This window comes from Balaenoptera acutorostrata, chromosome 1 (genome assembly GCF_949987535.1).
Source record: "Balaenoptera acutorostrata chromosome 1, mBalAcu1.1, whole genome shotgun sequence".
In the NCBI taxonomy this organism is placed as follows: Eukaryota; Metazoa; Chordata; class Mammalia; order Artiodactyla; family Balaenopteridae; genus Balaenoptera; species Balaenoptera acutorostrata.
In genome coordinates, this window is record NC_080064.1 from 109,387,271 (window position 1) to 109,406,717 (window position 19,447).

Genomic DNA, 19,447 nt, shown 5'->3' on the forward strand with positions numbered 1-19,447 from the left:
GTGTATTTCTACCATCTTCTTTAACCAAGAGGGGAAAGGCTTTGAATATTTTAAGCCATAAAACCAAAAAATACCATACTAATTTCAATAAATAATTCCTGCAGTTGAAATATACTTCAATATTTTCCATCTCTCAGGAAGTAGAATTCCATAATTAAAATACCCTTTCGATATTAAACTGAAAAGCAATCATGAAAACATTACTTAACATTACACTTACGCCTTGACTTTATAAATAGATTCCAGACTTGTCTACAAATGAAACATTTTAAAAATCACTTGTTTCAGACATTTAAAAAAAAAAAAATCACTCATCACAGGTAAGCCAAAATGAGAGCAGAAAAAATGTTTGATTCAGGTTGGATTTACTCAAGGTTAACATGCAAGAATTATTTATATTTACATTACCTAAGGACTCTGAAGATAAACATTATACAGTACTAATGGAGACTTTGGACTCATTTTAGAAAACTATTTGGTGTACAAGAGGTTTATAATCACTTTAGTTAACTATAGATATAGTTACTTCAACTGTAGGTAATAAGTTATTACTTCAAATCCAAATACAAAAAGTACTGGCTCAATTTGCAACTCCAAAAGGAAAATCAATTTTTTCTGCTCTTTGGAAAAAAAGTTAGTAAGCTGATGAGTTAAACTATTACATTGTAGTACCTCATATCACATCCAAGCGTTTGAATGTTAACTTTCAAGCTGATTCTGTTTCTAAAAAGACCTTCAAAGCCCCCAATGGTGGTGTTCAAAAAATGAATGTCATACAGTGAAACTAATCATTAACAACAAATCTTCAATTTATTTGAAGCAATTCAGTTTCAAAAACTTTAAGTTACAGCAGTCACAGAAAAAAAAACACAGAACAGTCAGAAATAATAAAAGAATAATCAGGAGTACTGCATTTTTTTGTTTGTTTTTAACACTGTCATGGCTTTATTCAAAACACAGTTGCACAAAAGTATTAACTTCAAAGTTTTTAAGGAGGGTTTTGAGGAATTCAACACACTATATACATACTGCCATACAAAGAGCATTAAAATAGGACCAAAAACTTCTACAAAATATAAAACCCACCCTTACTTATTTGCATGAAAATACCACCCACAAAGCTAAGTAAGTCTTAAAAAGTTTTTTGGAGGCTCTAAGTGTTGTTTTCAAACCAAAGAACTCTCATTTTGATTGCACAATAAGATGATTGATAAGAAAGTCAATATATAGATTTAACTTTTAAAATAAGTATTTTATAATCTGGCATACTATGCAATGAGAACCCTTAACGGACTAAAACAGGGCATTATAATTGTTAAAAAGGAGTAAAATGTTAGCCTTTTGGAGATTCCAACCCCCCCACTAAACTTATCCCAACAGTTTTATTTCAGTCAGTTATGCAACTTTTTTAGTTTATCCACAAATAACTTTATCATTTTTTACTTTAAAACCCCGTCATACATTTTAAACCAAAAAAGAAGCAATACTATATTCAGTAATTTAAATGTGTCCCAGTACGAAAGTATAACTTCCATTAATTTGCTGATACTAACTTTTGAAAAACTTACAAATATTCAAAACAAAGGGGGAAAAATTTTTAGATAGCCAAAATTAAGAAAGCAATTGCCCTGAACATGGAGCCTCCACAACAAAAAAAGGAGATGTACTTGCCTACTCATAATATTGTATTTAGTAGCTGTATAAGGAAACACACACTCACAGTTATCCCAAATATTTTTCTATTTTTAATGGACATCCACCTGAAACCAAATCTTAATTTTAATATTGATTTAGTTTCAAATATTTTTCCAACTGTCCAGTATATTTCAATTAAATGCTATATCTGGTAATGCTTTAAAACTATAGAAAGAATAATTAAAGGTTCTACTCAGGAAAATTAGAAATACTTTGCAGAGTGGTATCTAAATCATTTGGGAAGCTAATCTGATTTGAATGTCTCATTAATTATCAACAGGCAATTGTTCTGACTTTTGAGGAACACACATGCTGCTTCCAAGAGCCTCCTCTGCTTCTTTTCTTTCTTCATCCTCCTAATACAGTCTGTACATCTTGTCAAGAAAGAGATTTACAGTAAGCAGAGTCTGTTGCATAAAACTGTATTGATAATAATATTCGTATTTCAGAAAATACTCAATTTCTTTCACTTAGCTTGTTTAAAGCTAAGACAGGTCTGAAAAGGTGGTTGAGATATAAGACAAAGTCATCTTGGGTATCCATAAGTTTTCCAACTCTTTTTTGAGAAGAGGGGAGTGAAACAAGAAAGGGAGGTGATCATAAAAGAAACACTGAGAGGAAAACGAAGAATGCACACTTAAAACAAAACAAAATAACAACCGTTGGCAGGTCATGATCTTCGACTTGAAGAAGAAAGGGCTCCCCTACATGTCTCTGAACTCAGTATAAGCAATTTTTCCTTGAAAACTAAAATCTTCTTAGTCACCTGGCTTAAAAGGTTTTAGAAGCCTTCACAAAAGCCATGAACTATATTGTTGAATAGAACCTTTACTATTCTGCTCCTACTTTCCAAGCTACTCATGTGACAAAAAAGCACCCAAATACCCTCAGCCAAAAAAAAAAAGTCACTGCCTTCAAACTAAAGATCTCTGGGTTGCCTCTAAAAAAATAACCAACTTATCATTCAAGAGACTATTTTCGTTCCAGATTCCAGCCAACTGTGATTTCAGTTAATTTATAAATAACTTTAAAACCCTATGAATGAAATGCACCATATTACGCCTGTGTAAAAGCAATCATGTTTTAATTATGCTAAAAATGACTAACACAGTGAGCTTTAATTAGAAAAATTAAGATTCTAAATAAATTGCTAGGGAATTTCACAATGGGGTCAATGAAAAATTTTCTCTACATACAATATGATCATTAACAGACTAGTTAATCTTATTTGGAATGGTAAGGCAAAAATAGTAAAACCACACTTTTCCTATAAAAAGTTACACATTATCTTCTGTAGGGATAGCTATCATACATGAAGAAACAAAGAAGATGTGATCACTCTATTGCACACCCAGGAACATTAGGGAATCTGGTCTTAGAATGATCTAGTCATCTTCTTCCTCTCCATCATCTTCAGCATCTCGTTTCCTCTTTTCCCCTCGAACACCTTCTTCTTCTGAAAGAGTAAAAGGAAAACTGTAAAATACTTAATTTTAACAAATGAGTATTTGTTAAGCTACAGAATTTTGAATCTTAGTGAAAAGTTAATGGCGTAAGAAAATTATAGGTTAAGTTTCCCCTCTGCATTACTTTCAATTTCAGTATTGAAACAGCCTTAATAGACTTAGAAATCCATAAATAATGACAGCTTGCTATGCACCCTTGTGGCCAAATCATGAAGTACAGATCAAGAAACCAAGGGCTTGACATCATTGGAATTGTTAGTGAATTTTTAAATTTCTTGAAAAGCCTAGGTAAAGAGAAGCAGAGAGCAAATCTAAAACGGGCATTATCTGGAGGTCAACTGTTCTTCTCTTATAAATAAGGTTTCACCCCCTCCAAAATGAAAGGCCTTAAGAAAATAATAAATTGAGCTTATGGTTCCATTATCTCTTCATTACTATTTAGAAAATAAATGTTACAAGCTGTTTTTTTATTTTAAATGGAATTAATGAATACCCTGAGAAAACTCCTCTTTAAAAAAGGTTTTACACCTTTCAAGGAATTCTATTATATGTTACCAGCATCAAAGAGATCAGTGATAATTTGAATTATAGACTCATTCTTTAAAATCCATGAATAATAGCTTTTTAGGATTTTTGAATGGCTAATGTAACTCACCCTCTTCTTCTTCTTCTTCCCCTTCTTCAACATAGTCATCATCATCTTCTTCATCCTTGAGATTCAAATATTCAGTTTGAATATGATGCAAATGAACTTATTTTCGAAACAGAAATAGACTCACAGACATAGAAAACAAACTTACGGTTACCAAAGGGGAAAGGGGGTGGCGGAGGGATAAATTAGGAGTTTGGGATTAGCAGATACAAACTACTATATATAAAATAGATAAACAACAAGGTCTTACTGTATAGCACAGGGAACTATATTCAATATCCCGCAATAAACCATAATGAAAAAGAATATGAAAAAGAGTATGTATATGTATACATATATATGTATAACTGAATCACTTTGCCATATACCAGAAACTAACACAACATTGTAAATCAACTATACTTCAATTAAAAGAAAAAAAATTCAGTTTGAGAATAAATAAGCCATGACATGGGCTATTCACTGTTTGATAATAATACATTCCAACAGGAGCAAAAACTATGGTCATCCTGTGTTCTGACAACCTCTGCCTCACTTACAGAGGTCTTTTTAAAAACCCAACTAAATCTAGTTTCTTCGTGAAAACAAGTTATGTTTGAGACCAGAAATGTTCAAAAGAACTTTCTGCAACAATGGAAATGTTCTGTATCTGTGCTGTCCAATACAGTAACCACTAGCCACAGGTGGCTCCTGAGCATTTGAAATGTGACCAGTGCAAATAAGGAACTGAATTTTAATTTTATTTTACTTTAACTAAATAAACAAATGTGCACGGTGGCTAATGGACAGAGTAACTTTTGACTATTTCAAAGACACAGTCTTCTGTTTTATAGACTGAGGAAGGATCACCTGAATCTTAGCCTGAACACAGCTACACGTGCTGAATAAGTCATTTAATCTCTCCGGACCTTAGTTTTCCAATCAATGAAAGAAAGTATTCATATAGAAAGATCTCTAAGTTCCTTCTACATCTAAAAATCTACACATCAAAATAGCAAAAGTCAATAAAAATCACAATAAAACTTGATCTACAACTCCTGTGGAATGAGTTGTTCTGGATAGCTAAGATTTAAACATAGCTTTGAAACATCATAACCATTTTTTTTTTACTTTAGCCAACTGGGATAAAATCTCTAAAGTGCATTGCACACTTCTACCATTTTATGCTAAACCTAACAAATCTTTTTCTTGAATTGTCATAGTCACCATTGTGACCATGAGCAGTACGCTAATTAGTATATGCCAATTCTCTCAAAGCCTATTAATATATATAAGATGGTTTTCTCCTTTTTAAAATGACCCTGGCCTCTACTTTGAGTTGTATCTTCCCCTAGTTTTTATGCCTTCTCTTTTGCAGTTAGTTACTATTTCAATTTTAATCTGCTACGGATTCAGAAAATAGATCAACAAGCTTACCAGAGAACTGAATATAAAAGAGAAAACAGGATTAGAATAATGGCTTGAATAATCTCCTACAAAGAAAATGTCTTTTGTTACATATACCTTTTACAGTTACCGCCTTGTGCTTGGTTGTGTTCCAAACGGTTAAGTTCCAATATATGTTTGAAAAAATGGAATCAAGCTAGGGTCCCCCCTCCAACCCCAAAATAGTTTACTCCTTAAAAATAGTTTAAATGGCAAATGTTAAGAACTGCTGGGTAGTTAGGAAAAACTTGGACAACCCACACTTTTCAAAGTATCCACAGCTCTATTTGTGTCTAGAAATATTAAACAGAACCTATGTTTTCAGCATTTAGCTTAAAGCCCCTGAGAAACTAAACTGCATGACACTTATATCAGAAATCATTCTTATACAGTCAATTCAAACACTAAAACATTCCATACCAGAACACCCAAGCTGCCAGGAGCATAAGCAATAGATGGGGTAGCAAATAAACTAAGGAACTATAGTAAAAATCAGGAGAACGTGTGGGCTTACATTTAAAGAAGAAAAGAAAGGAAGAGAAGAGGGGTAGAGGAGAGAGGGGATGGAAGAGTGGGGAAAGAGAGAGGAAAAGAAGGAGAAAGAAAAGGACATTTTAAACATTTCAAATCTGTAAGGAATGATAAATGAGGGTATTTAAATATTTATAATTTTTTAAAAGCCACTTGAAATACTAATCACATTTATTCATGATAATTTAGAAAAGCCCAAGTCTAAAAAGCAAATTACTTCTCTGGATTTTGTTTTAAACAAAACATGATTAATCAATTCATGTTTTTATGCCTTTTTAAAAAAAATATCATCTATTAGATTACCAGAGACTTGCTCTGTAAGGATTATGGTCTTAGTTCCTAACTAGTGGGTAATAAAATGTTTCCTCATTTGTACTATGAATAGTGCAAGAACACCATAATTCCCAATTCTTCTAAAGCCCCCATCTCCATTTTTAATGAAGTATACTACACATACATAAGTCCTTCTTTATACATATTAATTCCTTACCTCTGAAGAGCAGCTGAAATAGAAATAAGACTCAAACAAAACATAACTAATCAAATACCATTTCTACTTCCTTCTAATTTCTTTTTTAAATCTTATAGTCTCTGAAGTTTCTTTGGCTCTTAGCTTCTAAAAACAAGGCTTCGGGCTTCCCTGGTGGCGCAGTGGTTAAGAATCCGCCTGCCAATGCAGGGGACACGGGTTTGAGCCCTGGTCTGGGAAGATCCTACATGCCGCGGAGCAACTAAGCCCGTGTGCCACAACTACTGAGCCCGCATTCTAGAGCCCGTGCTCTGCAACAAAGAGTAGCCCCTGCTCGCTGCAACTAGAGAAAGCCAGCGTGCAGCAACAAAGACCCAATGCAGCCAGAATACATAAAAATAAAATAAATAAATTTATTTTAAAAAATAAAAATAAAAACAAGACTTCATTTTAAAAAACATCCAAATTATCTCATCATGATTGAAAACTTCTGGTCCCAGCTACTTGGGTACCACATTGACTTAATGTTGTATGTATTATCTTAGAGATGTTTGCTCTATACTCCACCACATCATTTTTAGTTAATATTTCCCAGTACTCAATGGAATGATAAACATAAACATTTGCAGTTAGCTGAAGGTCATTTTTAAATGACTTAATACTATTTAAGAAGAATTACTGGCAGAGAAAATAAAAAGTCAATTGCAGGGAATTCCCTGGTGGTCCAGTGGTTAGGACTCCATGCTTCCACTGCAGGGGGCATGGGTTCGATCCCCGGTCAGGGAACTAAGATCCCGCAAGCAGTGCAGCACAGCCAAACAAACAAACAAACAAAATAAAACAAAGTCAAACTGCAAAATAACAAGTCCATTACTTTACTAAGTAAATTAAAACTTAGGGGAAAAATATTCAAGTTGTATGCTGATGTAAACTGAATAGGTTGCCTTTCTCCCTGAATACTTAAAATACTTAAAAGTTCTGTTCTTCACTATTGTAAAGCTAACTCACAAAAGCCCCAAACAAGTTTAAGTCCCATTTTTTCTACACTAGTTTCATATTTAAAATGGTATCAGAGGGCTTCCCTGGTGGCGCAGTGGTTGAGAATCCGCCTGCCAATGCAGGGGACACGGGTTCAATCCCTGGTCCGGGAAGATCCCACAGGCCGTGGAGCAACTAAGCCGGTGCGCCACAACTACTGAGCCTGCGCTCTAGAGCCCGTGAGCCACAACTACTGAGCCCGTGTGCTCTAGAGCCCGTGAGCCACAACTACTGAGCCCGCGTGCCGCAACTACTGAAGCCCGCACGCCTAGAGCCCATGCTCCACAACGAGAGAAGCCACCGCAATGAGAAGCCCGTGCACAGCAACGAAGAGCAGCCCCCGCTCACCGCAACTAGAGAAAGCCTGCACGCAGCAAAGAAGACCCAACACTGCCAAAAATAAATAAATAAATAATAAAATAATTTTTTAAAAAAATGGTATCAGAGAAAAATCATCATTAATCAGTGATACTGTCTATCTAACTAATGTAAAAGTCATTAGGAGAACAAATAAAAATACAATTTCTAGTCTAAATAAGAGATGTTATTCTTAATAATAAATATTACTTTATGAATTATGAAAACAAAACTCAATAATTTAACATTAGAAGAAAATAACTTATCTAAACTCCCAGGGACTAAAGATCATTTGTTCAAGTCAACTGATTTCCTGTGAACCTACTATGTCCCAGTCAATGTACTGGATGCTGAGATAGTAAAATGAACAGCCCTCCCCTGAAGGAGCTATCTAGTAGGAAGTGGCCAAATAAACAAGTTTTTACAAAAGTGTCTACAGGCAACATACACCTAATCAAGGTTCAAAGGTAACAGAGGAAGGAGTGACTGTCTCTTAAAAATTACAGAAAGTTTCAATAATGAGGCAACGCCAGAGTTGAGTGTTTAAAGATAAGAATCACGAGGCATGATTTGAGTGGTAGTTACACAAGTATGTACATATATAAAATTTCATGGAGCTGTACATAAAATCAGTCCACTTTACATGCTTTAGTACATTTATGTTTACCTGAGAAAAAAGAAAGTAAAGTTCATTAGAAGGCATGGGTAGAAAGTCATTTCAGATGAGTAAACAATGTGTATACAGAAAGGCAATAATAGCTTCGTGTGATGATTTAATTTGGTATTGAGGGAGATGAAGCTAGAGAAGGTAGCAGAGGCTAGATAATGAAGGGCCTTGTATGTCTTGGTGGCAACAGGGAAACATTAAAGGGTTTCAAGCAGGCTACTGATATGATCACATTTGCATGCAGACTACACAGGCAAGCACTATAGAGGATACAACAAAGTGGTGACGCTGTTCTCAAAGAGACCATTTAGAAAACTACTAGAAAAGCATAAGCAAGAAATAATTAGGGGAAAGGAAAGTTTTCATGAGTGCCTATAACGTGCCAGCAACTAGATACTTTACACATATTAGTTTGTTAAATCCTTAACGACCCTATGAAGTTGGTATAATCTCAGTTTTATAAATGCAGAAACTGAGGCTCAGAAACATTTGTAAAATGTTTCCACTATCCCAGGCTGCTGAGGGAAGAACGGATTTGAAAGCTATCTAGGAGGTAAAATCATAGGGTTTATGATTATCTGGATATAATATGAACTGGGGGGCAGTGGGAAAAAAGACAGGCAGACACACACACACAAGTTAGAAACAACTCTCAGATTTCTACACAACTTACTTTTTATATTACTTAACCCTATGCCTAAATAGTTAATTTTCAGTGCACATAAGAAGGCCTATTCACCTGAATTTCTTCTTTCATTAAGTATGACAGGCCCACCTCCTCTTCTCCCTCTCCCAGTTCTGAGCCTGCTTCATCTTCATCTTCATCCTCATCCTCATCCTCCTCTTCTTCTTCCTCTTCCTCATATCCTTCAGGTGGACCAGCTTCATCTTCCTCTTCCTCTTCCTCATCTTCATCTCCATCTTTAAAAATATTTTAAAAGATAAGCAAATGTCTGGGCAAATGTTTTTGCCTTGGCCCCTCAAACTCATAAGCCAATGGGTAGAAAGTATCTCAGGGTGATTTTTTTTTTTTTTAAGATTTCTCTTTTATAACATCCCATTTATTGTTTGAGAAATATGTTGTCTAAATATTAAAATTTTCCCAACGTATAGATTTTTCATCAAAACATTACATGGACTAAAGTTTATTTTACTTCGTGGACACTTCACAACCTGCCTGTCCATCATTCCATCATTTTATAACACTGTTTATCTATCAAATTTCTTCTTACATGTGAAAAACTTTTCAACCAGTAGTAACAGTGTCCCATTACTGACAACAGCTTTTCTGTCATCTGATCTATTAGTCACCCATTTATCCAAAAATGTATATTCAACTCTCTAGAGCATTTCCATCATCCCCCCAAAAAAAAAAAAATATATCCATTAACAGTCACTCACCATCCTCTCCCGCAGCCCTGACAACCGTTAATCTACTTTCTGTCTCTACGAATTTGCCTCTTCTGGGCATTTCATATAAATGGTATCACACAATATGTGGCTTGAGTATGGCTTCTTTCACTTAGCAGAATGTTTTCAAGGTTCACACACTGTAGCATGTATCAGTACTTCAATCATTTTTGTGGCTGAATAATATTCCATTGTATGGATCTATCACATTTTGTTTATTCACCAGTTGATAGACACTTGGGTTGTTTCTACTTTGTGACTTGTATGGATAATTATGTGATGAATGGTTCTTTCTTTTTTTTAGTACTATTTTAAAAGTTACCACTTTTACTGGGTGGTGGTTAAGTTTACACAAATATAAAATATCATGGAGCTTAATATTATAACAATCATTAAATTCCCCAAAGCTATCAGAAATCTGAACGAATACAGGACTAGGGCTATGAGTTTTTAAATTTTTGTCTTACTAACGTCTTTTTTTTCCCACACCTAAATACCCAGGCCCAATCTAATTTGCCAGCTAGACTGGAGGCTATAACTGTGACACATTTATGCGTATTAAGAATGATTACCTTCATCATCCTCTTCTTCTGAGTCTGGTGCTTCATTATCCTCCTGGTCAAATCCATCTAAGTACGTGATTTGCTGTAGCAGTTCAAAAATACTTTCTCTATAATCTTCCAGGTTTGTGATCTCACAGTTAAACAAGTCAAGACTCTTCAAATTTTTAAGATTTTGCTGGAAAAGTAAAAAGTTAAAAATTACGTTCAAGATTTAAAATCTCATGTTATTTATTTATTTTTAATTTTATTTATTTATTTATGGCTGTGTTGGGTCTTCCTTTCTGTGTGACGGCTTTCTCTAGTTGCGGCAAGTGGGGGCCACTCTTCATCGCGGTGCGCGAGCCTCTCACTATCACGGCCTCTCTTGTTGCGGAGCACAGGCTCCAGACGGGCAGGCTCAGTAATTGTGGCTCACGGGCCTAGTTGCTCCGCGGCATGTGGGATCTTCCCAGACCAGGGCTCGAACCCGTGTCCCCTGCATTGGCAGGCAGATTCTCACCCACAGCGCCACCAGGGAAGCCCTATTTATTTTTAATTCATGAACATGTATACAACTTTAAATCAAGAGAATGATTTTTTGGATTTTTAGAATTTTATAATGAAGGGTTATTATATCAAGCACAGCTAATTCTCTTAACGAGGCCCTGGCACGTAAACTCCACGGGAGTAGGAACTTTGTTTTGGTAACTGCTGTATCTCTAGCACCTGGCTTAGTGCCTTACTCATAGTATGCACTCAGTATACTTTGTTGACTGAATCTCTGCCTAAATAGGCAACAACAATAACATGGTTAGTTTAAATCCACAGTCAAGCTTATTTTCAACAATTTCAACCTCCTCCTAAGCTTTTTTTAAAAAATCAGAGCAACGATTTTCAGAGTTTCACTTCATCTCCTTTTCCTTCCCTCATACCAGGAAACAAAGGAGCAAATAAAAATAATCAAGAAGAACGAAAAAGGAATAGAATTTAAGAAAATATTGGAAATTTTAAAACCAGATATTCAGCTCCTGAAGTTGATGATAAAATAAATTTCTCACTGATTTAAAAATTTATCTGGGGCTTCCCTGGTGGCGCAGTGGTTAGGAATCCGCCTGCCAATGCAGGGGACACAGGTTCAAGCCCTGGTCTGGGAAGATCCCACATGCCGCGGAGCAACTAAGCCCGTGTGCCACAACTACTGAGCCTGCACTCTAGAGCCTGCAAGCCACAACTACTGAGCCCCCTACAGCCTGTGCTCCGCAACAAGAGAAGCCACCGCAATGAGAAACCCACGCACCGCAGAGTAGCCCCCGCTCTCCGCAAGTAGAGAAAGCCCGTGCGCAGCAACAAAGACCCAATGCAGCCAAAAAAAATAAAATAAAATCGTAAAGTAAATAAATTTATTTAAAAAAAAATTTATCTGAATGTTTTACTCCAAAGGAAAATAAAGCAGTATCATCTAGATTACAACATATAAGAAATTCAGAAGTTTCAAAAGAGTGACATAAATACAAGTCAGTAAGATAAAATTCAAGCAAATCTCAGAAAAATTCAACCAAAAATAGCAAGTCCAGAGACAAACCTTTCCACTTACCAGAGCTTCTACTGTACTGAGATCTTTGATTTTGTTTCCACTCAAATTGAGGTAGGTAAGGTTTGGACATTTCTCTGCCAGGACTTCCAAGCCTCCAGAAATTATATTGTCACTAAGTTCCAACTACATATTCAACATGGGGAGAAAACAAAGAATGGTGAAGGCTTAGGACAAATCAAAGATTTCTCAAATGTATCAATTTAAAGAAAACAATTGTCATTCTCTCTGGCTTCAAGGGACTGTCACAGTCTTTAATTTCCAAAATCCCACCTATGACTGCCAAATAAAATATTAGACTCTCTATATAACAGACTTCTAACTCAGGTTTGGTTCCAGTTGTATAATAGTTGGATTTTATGTTTCAAAGAAAAACATTTGGTAGATGTTAAATTCATGCCATAAGCGATTTCATTAGTCAATTTAAATTTCCAAAAGTAATATGACAGCTGATTTCAAAATCCTACATAACCCGTTTTCTTACCTCTAGAAACTTAGAACCTTCTAATTAAAAGGCAGAATGGTTGTTTCATTTGGGAAAAAAATATACATAATAGCCCACGGCATCAAAATCATGATGCTTTCACGCCTAGTGCCAGCTTACCTTTCGAAGTTTATTTAAGCTGGGCAGCCGGGCCAGTGAACTTAGTTCCACATTAGCCATACTCAGAAACTCTAGTTTTTTAAAAGTATCATTCAGGCCCTCAATTTCCCCATTGACACAGAGGCAATTATCAAGGACCAACTCTGTCACCTATAAGAGAGAATATGAATGATTCTTTAGTTTGCAGTCTGTTTAGCAAAAGACCTGGGTCCTGACACTCTGGAAATGTGAATATTAAAACCACCAATTCCCTCATATAGATCCTTTTCATTCTCCCCCCAAATTGAAATACAGTCTTAAGTCATCATTATAAGTTAACTTTTTAAAATTTAAACTTGGACTAAGAAGTTCAATGCCTGCTTCAAATCACTAATAAAAAAATTTTAATTGCATAAAAAATAAGACTTTGAAAAAGGTCCCATGTGAAAATAGTTTCTGACCCTCATGAAAAAGACCGTCAACATCAGGGCATATACTTATGCATGAGGGGATACCAAGGCTACTGAGAGGATTTAAGTGAGTCCTAAAACAGCAGGGAGAAGAAAGGAAATTGTTTTATTCACTTTTTCAGATTAAACCCCCTTTTGGTTGATAAATGTCACCATAACTCAAAAATATCTTGTTACCCTTCATGAAGAAATGTTAGAAAGCTCCTTCTGAGACAGCCCAGCGTTCAGATGTTATTTGTTCTAATATCGAGGCGAAACAATATCACCCAGAACAACACATCCTTGACAAAATGTTATTTTTCCCTGCCACCCTGGTAGAATTTTTGTGACTTCTCCCCAGTCTTGGGAAGGGGGTGCTGGATCCTCTCTTAGGTCAGAGTTGTAACAAAACTTCCTGGTGTGGGACTAAATGGACTTAATCTTAAGAGGGAGGCAGGAAACCCTGGCTCTCCATTCTCAATGCAAAAATATGTTTGAGGTATTTTGAGAAATAAAAATTAGCAACAAGGAATGCTACCTTCTCTATTTGAACATGACATAATTATTTCAGGAAGCAAAGAAGGCATCATAATCTGTTTAGAGAGGAGGAAGCCAAGGCCCAGAAGGTAAGAATGACTGCCTAGGGTCAGTCACAGTATGTGGCGGAGGGAGCTGTGCCTCCACTGTAAGTCTTCCGACTCCTAGTCTAGCTGAGTGGAGAGAGGGCCACTAGGTTTGGTGTCAGAAAACCAGTTCTTCCACTTGAGTAAGTAACTTCACTGCCCTGAGACTCCGTTTGCTAATTTGGAGTCTACAACAATACCATCCACCTTACAAGTCTGTCGGAAGGAGGAAACAACAAACAGGAGAAGCGCTTCGTAAACTGTAAAGGACTATACAAATAGGAGACCGTTATTACACCACAGGGGAAGGAGGAGAGGCTGCAAAAAGGCAACATCCGGCACTCCCCAAAACTGGCAAGGAAATTACTAGGGATAGGATAGGTATAAGAATGGGGAAGGAGGGGCAAACCCACTTTTCCAACCCAAGACATAAAAGAGTATTCGAAATGTGTGCTTCTTCGAGACAGCATTTTAACTTTGATTTTGTTTGTTTTTTCCTTAAGCCCCTAAAGACTAGGCCCTAGGAAACTTCAAGTTATCTGTGGGATGATAGTACTGACTGTTTCCTCCTCCCTGCTATCTACCAATTTCAGCGAAACAGAGACTTTTTTAAAAGTACATAAAGACCTTGGATTCCCACCCTTCACGCCGCCACAGCCCACCGAACAAACCCTACTCATCCTCCACGCTGGTATGCACAAGCACCACCTCCACCCCTGCTGGAAAAAAATTATATCCCTTATATTGCAATTCTGGGGTTTATTTCAGAGGCCGCAATTAGCAAGACCCTATAGACATTTTCCTCTGCGACCAGAAATGCGAGGTTCCTCGTTGGCCATGGGCCCCGCTCTCGCGACCTGCCGCTCCGACCGACGGGAAACCCCACAAGGGGCGGGGACTCCCCAAGGAAAAAGGGGGTCGCCTCCCAGCCCGCGTTCCCCTAGCGACTCCGGCCCGGGCGGGGAGAGCTGGGTGAAGCCGAGGAGGCGCCCGCGAAAAGGAGGCGGAAACGCCTCCCGCCCGACCCCCGAAAAGTTGACCACGACCCCGCCTCACGTGGCCCCTCCCAACCCCGTCTCTTTAACTAAGGCGACAGCAGCGAGAGCGCATCATTTAGTTCCGCCGAGCCCATCTTGAAAACACGAAACTTCTACGACCCGTTTGTTGAGTTTTGTGAAACCGTCTCCAGGGATCAAAATTGGAGTTGCAGCCACCACGATACGACACGCCGAATTTCGTTACACCGCGGGGGGACGAAGGGGATAAAGCCTCGTGTCCTCTCCCCACCTCCGGTCACTGCGACGAGTCCCAAAACTTACCCGCGGCCGAAGAACGGGCCGCTGACCCAGATTCCGCCTGGCGGCGGGCGGCGCGCGCCGCTTCCCGGGGGAGTGGGCGCCGCCAGCAGTGGGCCGTCCGCAGACTCCGCGAGCGACCCCAGCCCGCGGCCGGCGCGACGTCGTCCAACGCCCAGGGGACTCGAGGCCGGAGACGCCCCCCAGCCCAAAAAAAAAGAGTTGGCAGCACTGCAGAAAAGTTGGACTAACTTCTCAGGCGACGATGGCTGCGGCAGAGGCGAGTGGGACTGGGGGATCGCGCCCACGCCGCCGGCCCCAAGGAGCTGGAACGTGAGGAGCGAAGCGGCCGAGCGGCCCCCAACACCCCGCTTCCCGCCTCCACGAGGCCAGGACGCCTGACTCGAGGAGAGGAGAAGGGGCTAAGCCCCCAAGCACACACAAAAACGCCCCTAGAAACTTAAACCCTTCGCCATTTTAAGTAAAAGATTTTAATGATTTAAAAGTTAAAATTAAATATTTTCCCCCAGTCCTGCCCCCAGATGGGGGTTAATTCATTACCCCGCCCCACACACCCACCAGGACCCCCAGAAACCCGATCCTCCGAATACAGGGCTGGTGAGGAAGGGGAGGGGGCTGAGTCATCTCACCTCCTCCGGGGCTCTGTCCCTTAACTCCAGGTTAATCCTCTTCTTCATCTCCATGTCCTCCTCCTGCTCTTCTGCTACTACTCTCCTCCCTTACCTTTTCCTGCCTTTCCCACTACCCCCAACCCTAAAATTTTAAAAGATTTGGAAATGAATGAAAAGAAACGCAAATATAAACGCCCACCACCACCACCAGATAGGTGTGGGGGAGAAAGAAGGGAATAGCAAATGGAGTCCAAGGAGTTGGGACTCTAACTCAGCTGCCCCCACCTCCTTGTCCACACAGTCGCGCGCGCACTCACACGCACACACATACACACACCCGCAGTTCCTTCCCCTTCAATGGCTGCTCGGAGACTGAGCCTCCATGACACGGCACCGCCAACCCCCTGGCCTACACTCCACCCACCTCCCGAATGTATTGGTTGATTCTTCAGCATCTCACTACTCCACTGGGTTACATAAATGTCTATCAGTCTTTAGGGTGGACCTGAGCCAGAAACACTGTGCCTATTGGCTACGACCAAGCGCGCAGTTAACTCCGATAGGTCCAGGAAGGTGTTCGTCCCGGGGAAATGATTTTGAATCCCAATAGCCCCCCTCCTTTTCTTTGTGTGATTGGCGCGCTTTCCCTAGGCGATCGGACGGTTTTGAAGCCTGTCGGGTTTCTTTTTGTTTTTGTTTTGCCTGTTTTTAGTGTTAAAGGAAGGAAGAAAGCATCCTTCTTACGTGTGGAAGTTGCGAGACAGATAATTTAGCACACGGCACCCACCCGCTCTTGGCGGTTTTAAAGCACAGCTCCTGCTTTGCAGCCAAAGTGTACAGCAACGTGCACATCACATAAAAAGGACGCCTTCGTGGCACTGTCCTGCTGGAGATAGGCTTCTGGTGCAGAACCAGAGCAGGGATAAAGATGGTAGTTTAACTTCCAGCAGGAAGGACTGAACGATTTTGAAAGCAGTTGGGTGAGGTATAAGTTAGGCACCTTTAAATAAAACTACCCTGGAGGAATTGTTACTGAGGTAATTGTTGCTGTAATAAACACTAAGACGTTGGAGGGAAAACAGTGCTGGCCTAACGAAAATCAGACATCAACGCGCATAGAAATGGTACTGCAATGCCTCTCCTTTCTAAAATCCCTTTGGTTGGTTTCCATGGAAATCTGTAGTTTAAATGTGCTTTTAAAAGTCTGTCAATGTGGAATATAAAAGAGGTGTAAGAATGATTTTTAAAAATTTTGTCTTGAGAGTCTAGTTTTTCTTAGGTCTTGCTTAAATTCTGTCCTTTCCATTCCCTTATACCTTTCTCAGGATAAATACCCAAAGGAATTCCAGATGATTTGGGGAAGGAAGTGGGTGACTTAGTACAACCTCTCCCAGAGCTGAGTGTTTTATTTGCTATTTTTCCAGTTTCTCAAGTTAGAGACCTTAGGATTTCCTAACAGATTTCTAACCACTCCACATCACCCCTCCTCCCATACCGAGACACACAGCTCCTCAAATAGGCTTACATTTAAAATGTAAATATCTGGTATTTGGCATGTTAAGTACTTTAAAGGAAAACAAAATAGTGATTGTCTTTTCCTTGCCAAGTGTTTCCTTTGAATTCCCTGAAAAGGAAATTTTATGAAGATGAAAAAGCGGGAGAGGGAGAGCTTTTGGTATAAAATGACATGGCGGGGTGGGGGGGGCGGGGGGGGCAGGTATTTGGAGTTAGTTTAGTTTGTTTGTTTGTTTGTTTGAATACAGGCCAAAGGAAGCCAAGATGATATAAAACTGAACCAAAATGAACTGAGGAACAGTTCAAGGAAGAGTTTAAAAAACAAGAGAAGGAAAAAAGGGGTACAAAGAAAGCTGGAAGCACATTTTAGTACCAGCTTAGGAAGAAGTCCTGTGTTCTGATCCCACGAGCCATTGCAGAGTCTGGAATTCTGGAATGGAATCTCAGAGAGAGTTCAGGGAGGGAGATTCAGATTTGGGAGTCATCCACATATGAGTGATAGTTGAGGGCATGAGAACAAAATAAGATGTCCACAGAGAATGTATATAAGAAGACTTATCAGGCAAAGGAGAGCAAAACATGGTTGAGGGGAAAGAGGAGAGAGAAGTTAAGTTGTCTACCATAGTTGTCAAAGAAATTGAGGAGCAGGTAGAAAAGGAGGTGAATTTGTGAAAAAAAATGTATGGAAGCCAAAGAATGTCAAGGGAGAGATGATTTGGGGAGTTAAATGGTAGGGCTTTTGTAACAGAACATAGTAGACAGAATGGGAGAGTGGGCTAGAAATAATGAATGTGAGGAAAGGCCATGAATTCATTTCACCACTGGATAGTAACTGCACAAAGTACACCATAGTAAGCATAGACAGGGATCCACGAAAGTGGGCCTTACCCCCCATACCCATTGTCCCCACCCTCATATCACCTCTTATCTCCATTACCTCAATACCCTGAAACTTTCTAGTCTTAATCAAGAAGCCAGGATAAATAAGATGCAGGGGAATAAAAATTCCCCACAGGGCTAGTACACAGAAAGAAAGGTGCCTGGGAAGGGGCTGGATGAAGAAGAATACTACCAGGCTAGCAGACAGGTGTATGGAGCTAAATGAAGGATAAAAGAATGAAATACAGTCAGATATGGAAACAACCCAAATGTCCATTACTGATGAATGGATAAAGAAGATGTAGTATGTGTGTGTGTGTGTGTGTGTGTGTGTGTGAGTATATATATATATATATATATATATATATATATATATATATATACCATTAAAAAAATGAAATAATGCCATTTGTAGCTACATGGCTGGACCTAGAGATTATCATACTAAGTGAAGTAAGTCATAAAGAAAAAGACAAATACCATTTGATATCACTTATATGTGAATGCTAAAATATGACACAAATGAACTTATCTATGACACAGAAACAAACTCACAGACATAGAGAACAGACTTGTGGTTGCCAAGGGGGAGGGATGGATTGGGAGTTTGGGACTAGCAGATGCAAACTATTATATATAGAATGAATACACAACAAGGTCCTATTGTATAGCACAGGGAACTATATTCAATGTCCTATAATAAACCATAATGGAAAAGAATATGAAAAAGAATATATATATAGGGACTTCCCTGGTGGCTCAGTGGTTAAGACACCACGCTCCCAATGCAGGGAGCCAGAGTTCGATGCCTGGTCAGGAAACTAGATCTCACAAGCATGCCGCAACTAAGAGTTCGCATGCCACAAATAAAGAGCCTGTGAGCCACAACTAAGGAGCCTGCCTGCCACAACTAAGACCTGGCGCAACCAAATAAATAAATAAATAAATAAATAAAAGAATATATACATATATATATATAACTGAATCACTTTGCTGTACAGCAGAAACTAACACAACATTGTAAATCAACCATACTTTAATTTTTTTTTAATTTGTTTAAATTAAAAAAAAAGAAATAGAGTCAGGAAAAAGGCCAAACTCGTGAAGTAAAACATGTTTTAAGCTGAAGTAATGAGGCAGGGTTTAAATGGTAGAATAAAGAGTGAGGTTAAGGATTCAGGAGCAAAGGAGCGAGGAGTGGAATGAATGAGAGGACGGTTCAGAACATTCCTTTAATGCACCAATAAGAAGCATGCATCAGGATATTATTAACTTAACATCTTTAATGTTCAAAAACTAATCTTCTGCTGCCGAATATCTTCTGTTGCCTCTCCAGATCCACTCTTCACCCTTCTCCACCCTGCTCTGCTACCCAAAACCCACATGAACTGCATCAAGTCCTATGACTTCCTGCATTTGGTCCATGGGGGAGGGGCACTGACAGGAAATCGGAAGTCTGCAGGAGACTGAGGTTGGAGTATTTTTTCCCCAACTGCCTCTGTGTCAGGTGGGTACAAGAGCACCAACTCCTTCTACTGAAAGTCACAGATCTGTTTGGGGCTATAGCCAGCACTGTGATGCACCACCCAGATTTTCCTTCAGGAACGAGGACTTATTCCATAGTACTG

The 19,447-nt window shown here is 38.9% G+C and overlaps 1 protein-coding gene across 3 annotated transcripts; it reads right to left on the minus strand.

Moving 5' to 3' along the window:
* Positions 1-788: 788 nt before the first annotated feature.
* ANP32E (acidic nuclear phosphoprotein 32 family member E) lies at positions 789-15,813 on the minus strand. 3 transcript variants are annotated; one of them, XM_007177967.3, is made up of 7 exons: positions 15,444-15,811; positions 12,448-12,597; positions 11,847-11,969; positions 10,283-10,448; positions 9,040-9,221; positions 3,817-3,871; positions 789-3,151 (listed from the first exon to the last, which is right to left on the minus strand). In XM_007177967.3, the coding sequence occupies exons 1-7, from the start codon at positions 15,495-15,497 to the stop codon at positions 3,081-3,083; spliced, it is 801 nt and encodes a 266-aa protein (XP_007178029.1). In that variant the 5' UTR covers positions 15,498-15,811; the 3' UTR covers positions 789-3,080. The 3 variants fall into 3 exon arrangements, with proteins under 3 accessions (XP_007178029.1, XP_057414580.1, XP_007178030.1); XM_057558597.1 differs by lacking the exon at positions 12,448-12,597 and having other exon boundaries at positions 15,444-15,812; XM_007177968.3 differs by lacking the exons at positions 789-3,151; positions 3,817-3,871; positions 10,283-10,448 and having other exon boundaries at positions 9,057-9,221; positions 15,444-15,813.
* Between the last annotated feature and the right edge of the window lie 3,634 nt (positions 15,814-19,447).

Bases quoted from the DNA above. Each gene is read 5' to 3' on its own strand.
- ANP32E (XM_007177967.3), bottom strand. From the start codon at position 15,497: ATGGAGATGAAGAAGAGGATTAACCTGGAGTTAAGGGACAGAGCCCCG. The intron at 11,970-12,447 runs GTAAGCTGGCAC...TTGAATATGTAG, and splicing joins GCTTAAATAAACTTCGAAAG to TTGGAACTTAGTGACAATAT. The intron at 10,449-11,846 runs GTAAGTGGAAAG...TTACTTTTCCAG, and splicing joins TCAGTACAGTAGAAGCTCTG to CAAAATCTTAAAAATTTGAA.